This window comes from Clupea harengus, chromosome 9 (assembly GCF_900700415.2).
Source record: "Clupea harengus chromosome 9, Ch_v2.0.2, whole genome shotgun sequence".
In the NCBI taxonomy this organism is placed as follows: domain Eukaryota; kingdom Metazoa; phylum Chordata; class Actinopteri; order Clupeiformes; family Clupeidae; genus Clupea; species Clupea harengus.
The window spans coordinates 29,661,656-29,671,655 of record NC_045160.1 but is presented as its reverse complement, the minus strand read 5'-3'; the positions used below and the strand labels follow the sequence as shown (position 1 = coordinate 29,671,655).

Sequence of the window (10,000 nt, the reverse complement as noted above, 5' to 3'; positions counted from 1 at the left end):
GAGAGAGAGTGTGTGAGTGTGTTCTGTTGTGTGTGATATAGTGTAATGAGCGAGGTACGGTGTGTGTGCGTATGTTTGGCAATACTAAATATTAGGTCACTATCAGGGAAAACATTTCTCATTAACGATCTTATATGTGAACGTAAATTAGACTGTATGTTTTTAACAGAAACCTGGCTAAACAAAAATGGGTCTGCAGCTCTTATTGAAGCATCCCCTCCCAATTATAGCTTTTTTCAGTCCATTAGAACAGGTAAAAAAGGGGGCGGGACAGCCACCATAACCACGGATGCCCTGTGCTGCAGGAGCATCTCCTTCGATGATTTTGTCTCATTTGAATATCATGCCATAGTTCTAAAGTGCCAGCCTCCTGTTCTGACAGTAACTGTGTATAGGCCACCCAAGCAATGTCCCACTTTTCTAACAGACTTTTCAGAACTACTCTCCATTATACACACAAACTACGATAAGATTATTATCACTGGTGATTTTAACATACATGTTGATAATGGGAACGACTCAAAGGCCCGGGATTTTATGAATCTCTTGAATTCCATGGACTTTACACAACACATCACTGAACCCACTCACAACCGTGGCCACACCCTTGATCTAGTTATTACAAAGGGTCTTACAACTGTTATATCGTCTATCTGTGACCTTGCTCTTTCTGACCACTTTTGTATTTTCTTTACAGCACTGGTACCTAAAGTTAGAAATAGTGCTGAATGTTTTATTAAGAAACGCTATCTTAACTCTGCAGCAGCTGAGAATTTCAAAGTAATGATGAACATAACTTGTACAAAAAACCCAGATACGGGGCCATCATGTGTTAATCATCTAGTAACTACTCTAAATACAAAATTAAGGACAGCACTTGACTCTGTAGCACCATTGAAACAAAAAAAGGTTTTAGCCAAACAAAAAGCTCCATGGAGAAATGAGGAAATGATTAAACTTAAGAGATCCTGCAGAAGGTCTGAGCGTACATGGAGAAAGACCAAGCTACAGGTCCACCTTGATATCTTTAAGGATGAACTTTCAGTCTTTAATAAAGCAATAAGAAATGCTAGGAAGGATCATTTCTCTAATTTGATATCTACAAATTCTAACAATTCCAGGGTCCTCTTTTCAACAATAGACAGCCTTATAAATCCTGCACCTAAAGTAGATGATAGTCTCTTTTCCACCCCCAAATGTGAGGAATTTGCAGCATTCTTCAGAGATAAGATAACGAACATTAGGAAAAATATTGCTCAAGAAATTCCAAATGTCTTGTTTTCTGATCCCCTTCCACCATGCTGTAACAGTATGAGCTTTTTTGCACTGGCTGATATAGAAATGCTGAGCAAAGTAGTGTCACAACTGAAGCCCCTTCCCACCAAATTTTTTAAGACCATCTTTGACTCTGTGTCTAAGGACATTCTAGCCATTATAAACTGTTCCCTGCTTACAGGTATTTTCCCATCAGAACTTAAAACTGCCCTGGTGAGACCCCTCCTGAAGAAAAGCAATTTAGACTCTTCAGTTCTAAACAATTTTAGACCCATCTCTAACCTTCCCTTTCTAAGCAAAATCCTGGAAAAAATTGTCTTTAAACAGTTAAATAATTTCCTAGATGCTAACTGTGCATTTGACACCTTCCAATCTGGTTTTCGCTCCAATCATAGCACAGAAACGGCATTAGTCAAGGTTGTAAATGATCTCAGGATAAATGCTGACTCCAAAAAACTATCTGTCTTGGCCCTTCTGGATCTGAGCGCAGCCTTTGATACTGTTGATCACAATATCCTTATTGATAGACTTGAAAATTGGGTTGGCCTCACTGGTCCGGTCCTAAACTGGTTTAGGACCTATCTAACTGGCCGGGAATACTTTGTCGCCCTCGGAGACCACAGCTCAAAAAACATTTGTATGACCTGTGGGGTCCCTCAAGGATCCATTTTAGGGCCCTTACTTTTCAGTCTATACATGCTACCCCTTGGTAGTGTAATTAGGAGGCACAACATCGACTATCATAGCTATGCAGATGACACCCAGCTCTATATTTCTGTAACACCCAACAACTACAGCTCTATTGATTGTTTGGTAAATTGCATTTCTGATATAAATGTATGGATGTCACAAAACTTTCTCCAGCTAAACCAAGATAAAACAGAGGTATTAGTCATTGGTGAAAAAAACGAGAGAGAGAAACTAACTGCACACTTAAAAACACTAGCACTTAACACCAAGCACCAAGCCAGAAACCTAGGCGTCATACTTGACTCAGATCTCAATTTTGAAACCCATATCAAAAATATAATTAAAACATCTTTTTATCACTTGAGAAACATTGCTAAGGTGCAACCGTTTCTCGCTCAGGCTGACACCGAAAGACTGATGCATGCGTTTATCACGAGCAGGCTAGACTACTGTAACTCGCTTTTGTCTGGTCTACCAAAAAAAGCCATTAGTCAACTACAAACAATACAGAATGCAGCAGCGCGAGTCCTCACTAAAACAAGACGGAGAGCGCACATCACACCAGTATTAAAATCACTGCACTGGCTACCTGTTAGTTTTAGAATAGATTTCAAGGTTCTCCTACTAGTCTATAAATCACTCCATAGTCATGCACCTGAATATATAACAGACATGCTCTCAAGGTACACACCCAGTAGATCCCTGAGGTCCTCCGGCACTGAACTTCTAACAGTTCCAAAAGCCAGGACAAAGAGACATGGGGAAGCAGCTTTTAGTTTCTATGCCCCCAACCTTTGGAACACTCTGCCAGAATACCTAAGAATGGCCGAAACGGTTGAAACCTTTAAACATGCACTTAAGACATACCTCTTTGATCTCGCTTATCACTCACTGTAAAATGTATTTAACATTTATGGAACATTTATGGTGCCAGTGCGGTTAGTACGTAATTTCCTGTTCATTTATCTCTGGCAAAATCTGTGTCTTTTTATAAGTGTTTTGTAACTTGTAAAATGTATTTATTTAACATTAATGTACCATTTATTTATTTACTTATCTGTGTCTCTTTACAAGTGTTTGTAATCCCCCCCCAGCAGCTTAGTTTGACGATGACCGTGCTGAGTAGTCCTTTACGGTGCCAGTGCGGTTAGTACGTTTATTTTATTTTATTTATTTATCTCTTGAAAATCTGTTTTTTTTACAAGTGTTTGTAAACACCCCCCCCCCCTTTTCTTTCCTACTGTGAGGCGCATTGTGTTACTTCCTTGTATGAAATGCGCCGTACAAATAAAGTTTGATTTGATTTGATTTGATTTGATTTGATTTGATTGTATTAGTATGGGAATGGGTGAACTACTGTGTGTGTGTGTGTGTGTGTGTGTGTGTTAGAGAGAGATTGGCTGTCTGTTGGGTAAAATATGGATTATGTGAGGGAAGCACATAGCAACGAGTGAACGACAGTGTGTGTGTGTGTGTGTGTGTGTGTGTGATGCAGGAGTTCAGCATCTCTCAGACGTACTGAAGAATCCCTATTGCAAACTGGAGACACTAATATGAGTGTGAACACATTAATAATTGTCTTCTAGGGTGGGTAATCCGTATGATGAATCTGGTCGTACCTTCAGAAGGGAGAGTCCAGCAGCAGCAGCAGCCTCCACTAGCAGCTCCCACTCCTCAGATGCTGCAGAGCTGCACCTCACAGACAAAACCCAGCAGGATCCAGGAGCACAGCTGCTCTCTGATGACACTCCCAAGTGAGTCTGGTGGACAACACACACACACACACACACACACACACAAAAGTAAATGTGGGATGATTCACACTGTTCACCTGGAAATCTAAAATAAAACGAATCACTGGTTGTGTGTGTGTGTGTGTGTGTGTGTGTGTGTGTGTGTGTGTGTGTGTCTTATAGCAGCGATGACCCAAAGAGGAGCTGTGAATCCTGTGTTCCAGACACCAGCCACTGGGTCCTGGTGGAGCCTGAAGTCTCCACAGAGAAGAGCGTCTCAACCTACAGCCTGAGCTCTCCTGCAGGGAGCTATGAGTGCTCAGAGTCTGGTCTGCGCTGGTCGTGTGCCGGTCCAGTCACCCTGCAGTACCGCTTCACAGACTGGCATGTCTATGCTGAAGAGCTGGCCCACATGCAGTCCAGACCAGCTGGTCCTCTGATGGATATCAGCCTCATGTCAGGAGAGCTGGAGGAGATCCATCTGCCACATTTCCTGTGTTTGGGGGGTTGTGAGGCGTCTGTGCGTGATGCTGTGAGAGTCCTGCATGGGCGGGACAGCGGAGTGTGTGTGGAGGTGTGTGAGCTGACCCGACGCCATGCCAGGCTTGCCCACCCCTCCTTCTCTCCTCTTGGAGTGGTCTACTATTTAAAATCTCTGCTGTTTCCCATGACAGTCCATTCAAAAGTGCTGGTCTATCAGAGCAGCAGGTCACCCCTGGTTTTCCACGCCTACCTCCTGCCTGAAGATGCCCGTCTGAAGGAGCTGGTGGAGAGAGATGAGGAGAAGTTAGGGGGGGTTTGGAGGGCAAATCCCCAGCCTGTCAGGCCTCTTCAGATGGACGGCTTCTATAGCCTAAGGACTGACTACTGTCCCTCTAAGATCTACCCAGAGGAGCTGATGCTGAGATACAGCAAAACCACCCCCAACTTCTTCAAGGTGAAGCTTTCACATGATGCCTCCTTTCACATGGTGTTGTTCAGCTCTGCAGACAGCAGGGGGCAGTCTGTGTGGACAGCAGAGTTCCAATCAGGTGATGACGGAGATGCCAGACCACTACCAGGGAGTCGGGGAAGGACCAGAGGCGCTCCCACTGAAGGTACTCACACACACACACACACACACACACACACACACATACCGTGTGACTGTAATAAACTGGTGATTGTGTCTGTGACTGTAATAGACTGGTGATTGTGTCTCTGACTGTAATAGACTGGTGATTGTGACTGTAATAGACTGGTGATTGTGTCTGTGACTGTAATAGACTGGTGATTGTGACTAATAGACTGGTGATTGTGTCTGTAATAGACTGGTGATTGTGTCTCTGACTGTAATAGACTGGTGATTGTGTCTGTGACTGTAATAGACTGGTGATTGTGTCTGTGACTGCAGGGTTTTTCCTGCATAGAGAAAATTTGGGCGCGCGCCTAAGCCGTTTTCCCGAGCGCCTACAACAAATCGCGAGCGCCTAAGGCAAAAAAAAAAGTCCGCGATAAAAAAATAAATGGATAAAAAGCTGTCATTCATGGCGCAATTCAGCTTAATAGTGTTTTGAGCCCTCACCGTCGACTTCAAGGGCGCATCCCACCTCCCACCCCCTGAGCCAATCATTGAACAGAGGCTGCTCCAAGCTTGCCAGTTTAGAGAAGACATTGGTTTTGATTTGAGATTTGAGCAAGCAACTTAATGTAGCTAGCTTTTAGCTGTTTTAAACCAAGGGACTTTACTTCAAAAATGTTGTTTTCAACCTGCTTACAAATCTGGTTAAAACAACTAGTGAAGGTGTTTTAGAATAATATTAATGCCATATACAATAACTGACTTTATGTTAACACCACTAATTAATGTTAGCTGTCTTAATTATTTAGCGCAATGCTAGCATGCACCTACCGTAATTCGATATTTAACCAAGGTAGCCTATTGTAGCTACTGCAAAATATTGATCGCGACCTGTTTACAAATCTGGTTAAAAAGATAAAGGTGAGCTGTTATTTATAGATATTAATTATTTCTCAGGCATCTAATGACTTACAGCTACCTGTAAAGCATCTAAACGTACAGAGTAAGGGAGGTTGACTGCTAAATACAGTACATTAAGGCAGCCACCAGTCTTTGGATAGCTCTCATAAGTGAGTTATTGTATATGGCATTAATATTCTAACCATCACACATAGGATATATAGATACACAAACACACTGCTTAAATAAAACACTAAGCCTACAAAGTATTTTTTTAAGATATTGTAGGCAACTGCTAGCTAGCTAGATAATGTCAGCAACTGCTAGCTAGCTGCTTGCTCAAATTCAAACCAACGTCTTCTCTAAACTGGCAAGCTAGGAGCAGCCTCTGTTCAATGATTGGCAATTCATCACGCGTGCAATGCATGTAAGCGAATATGGTCTCAATAGTATGTTTCAAGTATAGGCTACAGCCGAAACCTCGTTATGTTTTGATCAATAGTAATCGAGTTGATAAGCGTGTCTTCTTGTCTGAACAATACGCAACTGTGAGGTGCGCCAATGGACAGAGCGGCCAGCTGCCAATCACTCAACTTGCGTATGCATCCTGACTTCATCAGTCGGCGCTGATTTTGAGCATAACATTCTATTTTCAGTATTCATGGCTTTCAATGTATTAAAATATCTGCTATGTTGAGGACATACACAGGTGTAGGCTATTATTTGATTTGTCTACCCGTTTGAACGAGTACCAGTAGACCGCGGGGCCTCGGGAGAGGCAGACAACCGCATTGGTTTATCAATGAAAGCTCAGCCTTTTCGGAGGAGAGCGGATAGATTTGTGTTGCATCTCGAATATAATAATATTAATATTATCATTGATAAATAAACCGGTGCGGTTGTAAACTGTCGTTCCGCTGCGAGGGCCAGCCCGACGTGCACGAATACACCTGTACAAATGCAAATTAAATGTCCACTCAAAATGCTGACAAAAGTTTGATTTCCAACGCAGCCTCCATTGGTGGGCCAATAGAAGTTAAACACACTATTAAACATATTTGTGGACAGTTTTAATAATAAAAACAAAAAGAATGGTATGTAGGTTTGTATAATAAAAATGAATAGTAATAATAGATAAACTTGAATTTCATAATTTGTGTGTTACATTTCTGACCACTGGTTAGTTCTAGATTTTATTGATATACATTTCAGTAGTTTGCATATGTAGAGGTAAACCTTGATAATCTTTGAACCATACATGATAGCACCATGGGGCTTGGACTACTGTCAATCTATTAGCCTATCTATTTTAATCTAAAGTGTAAGCAAAATGATTTCCTGAAGCATATCCCTCATTATTTATGAAATGGTAACATGTAAGCTAATAAGGTGACATGGTAACACAGACTTTTTTTTGAGCACCGAAGACCCATTTTGACCCAGGAAAAACCCTGGACTGTAATAGACTGGTGATTGTGTCTGTGACTGTAATAGACTGTTGTTTGTGACTGTAATAGACTGGTGATTGTGACTGTAATAGACTGGTAATTCTGACTGTAATAGACTGGTGATTGTGTCTGTGATAGACTGGTGATTGTGACTAATAGACTGGTGATTGTGTCTGTAATAGACTGGTGATTGTGACTGTAATAGACTGGTGTCTGTGACTGTAATAGACTGGTCATTGTGTTTGTGACTGTAATAGACAGGTGATTGTGTCTGTGACTGTAATAGACTGGTGATTGTGATTGTGACTGTAATAGACTGGTGATTGTGATTGTGACTGTAATAGACTGGTGATTGTGTCTGTGACTGTAATAGGCTGGTGATTGTGACAGGAATAGACTGGTGATTGTGACTGTAATAGACTGGTGATTGTGACTGTGTTTGTGACTGTAATAGACTGGTGTTTGTGACTGTGTTTGTGACTGTGATAGACTGGTGATTGTGTTTGTAATAGACTGGTGATTGTGTTTGTGACTGTAATAGACTGGTGATTGTGATTGTGTCTCTGACTGTAATAGACTGGTGTTTGTGACTGTAATAGACTGGTGATTGTGATTGTAATAGACTGGTGATTGTGTCTCTGACTGTAATAGACTGGTGAATGTGACTGTAATAGACTGGTGATTGTGTTTGTGACTGTAATATACTGGTGTTTGTGACTGTAATCGACTGGTGATTGTGTTTGTGACTGTAATATACTGGTGATTGTGTCTCTGACTGTAATAGACTAAAATGTTCCTGATTGTTATTCTTCAGGTCAGAACAGCAGTCAAACTGTGGCTCCTTCAGTGTCTCATAACCAAGTCCAGAGAGACGTGAACATCACAACTCATATTCACGGTGAGAACATCAAAATAAAAAACAAGCAAGTCAGTGAATGATTACAGAATAATCAGACATATTCATACAAGTAAATTCTATAGACCAGCTGCACATATAACACGGCATGGTTGGAGAAACTAATATTCACAGTAGCAGTTGTTTCATGTTGCTTTAATTGCCCATAAGAGTCACATTTCTTTTGTTGTGTTTCTTCTTTTATCTGCCGTTTCCACCCTTTCTCTCTATACAGTCCAACCATCACCAGCAGTCAACACAGACAGGTAAATTGTGTTTTACAATCTCACTTATAGAGATATAATTTAGTACAGGCAGGTAAATGGTGTCATGATCTCTCACACTCTGAGTCATATAGAGTTATAAATCTCTGCATTGGGTGGCTGTGAGTTGTATAGATATAGATATATATACTATGTCTGTCTGAGTCATATAGAGTTGTATATCTCTGCATTGGGTGGCTGTGAGTTATATAGATACATATGTTATGTCTGTCTGAGTCATATAGAGTTATATATCTCTGGCAGTAGGGACTACTTGCAGCCCAGCAGGAGCCCAGGACAGGACGGCATCCAGGAGGCAGCTGGCTTTGTGGACGAGAAGAGGGCAGAGCTCATCAGCAGGGTGACAGAGGTGATGCCCATAGCCGACGAGCTCCTCGACCAGAGAGTCATCGTCCGGGAGACCTACTCTAACATCCAAGCTGCTCCCACCAGTGAGGACAAAATGAGGGTCCTTTATGAGGGCCTTCACTCAGCTGGAGCTCAGGGCAAACTGGCCTTCTACAGGATCCTTCAGGCACAGCAGCGCCTCCTAGTGGAGGATCTGTGGACAGCGTGACCACAGCAGGACACCCAGCCTGCCAGGGTCTACTCTCATCTCAGAGATCCTGCCAAAATACTGCTCCTCTTTCCTCAAGATCCTGAGTGTTTCTCAAAGTTAAGGATGCTTCCTTGGTAGGATGGGTCCTTTTGAGACCATCCAGGTCGGGTCCTTCAAAAGCTATGCAGGAGGACTCCTTCCTAGCATTCAGAGAACAAACAATGAAACAGTCTAGCGAGTGTGCAGGTGTACATCATTGAAAAGTTCCCACCTTCAAATTCTGCACCACTTTATTTGTAAAAAGGCTCTGGTACGTGCGCATAGGATTGTGGGTTAGGAAGTTCAGATGAAAATGTCTTTCAGATTAACTCAACCCTGATCTGAGCTCTGGTCTCTCTCATATACTCTTTAATATGAGCTCAGGTATCTTTCAGATAGTCTTTAATCAGTACTTTTCTTACAAATCTTGTGGCACCGCCACAGATGAATTAGATGAATTTAGACACCCTCCCAAAAGACCCCAGTAAGAAACAGAGTTTACACTGTTGAGGTACAGGAGGGGGAGTCTAGAGAGAATTCTAATGGGAAATCCACATTTCTTCTAAGTATTGTACTGGATATGGTGACGGTCTATTCTTTATTTTCTGTACAATTGTATTCTTATTTTCTGTATAATTGTATTTCTTTTTCATCCCTGTGTAAAATGGTGATCCAGAATGTTACGGATCATATACAGGAAGTGGAACTTTTAAGTTGACATAAAACAGAGCACACCTGAGGAAACAGGAAGTGAGTGCATGTGTGGGACACCTGAGATCTCGGGTGCAGGTCAAGCAGCCATTTCGTGTGCCAGGAAAACTGGAGGAAATCTGGAAGGAGCCTGAGTCCAGTTAAATGGGATTTATCCTCTCTGTCTTGCCTATTTCTGGAATATAAGGTACTCTGATTTTTCCATCTTTTTGGCAAGAGAAGAGGAGTTTTTTTTTTAGTTTGTTTGTCGTCGCACATGGTGTCCGGACATGGTCTGAAGGCTGACTTTTTCTGTAGGACACTGCTTTACCACGATCTCATGTTTGAAGCAAGACTTCAAGGGACTTAATATATAATTTGATGTGTTTTGACTCATTTGTTGTTTAGTGTTAAATGTTTGATAAGGTTCATGAAGTTTGTCCTTAAA

At 41.8% G+C, this 10,000-nt stretch overlaps 1 protein-coding gene across 1 annotated transcript in view; it reads left to right on the top strand.

Annotated features, from left to right (window-relative positions):
- Window positions 1–10,000, top strand: part of LOC122133181 (NACHT, LRR and PYD domains-containing protein 1 homolog) — a 16,490-nt gene that overhangs the window by 5,810 nt on the left and 680 nt on the right. Inside the window, exons 5-9 of the mRNA XM_042708783.1 lie at window positions 3,552–3,719; window positions 3,882–4,795; window positions 7,921–8,004; window positions 8,237–8,267; window positions 8,532–10,000. The exon at window positions 8,532–10,000 is cut by the window's right edge and continues 680 nt beyond it. Of these exons, the coding sequence (XP_042564717.1) occupies window positions 4,111–4,795; window positions 7,921–8,004; window positions 8,237–8,267; window positions 8,532–8,841 (1,110 nt within the window). The 5' untranslated portion in view covers window positions 3,552–3,719; window positions 3,882–4,110 and the 3' untranslated portion in view covers window positions 8,842–10,000. The remainder of the gene's footprint in view (window positions 1–3,551; window positions 3,720–3,881; window positions 4,796–7,920; window positions 8,005–8,236; window positions 8,268–8,531) is intronic.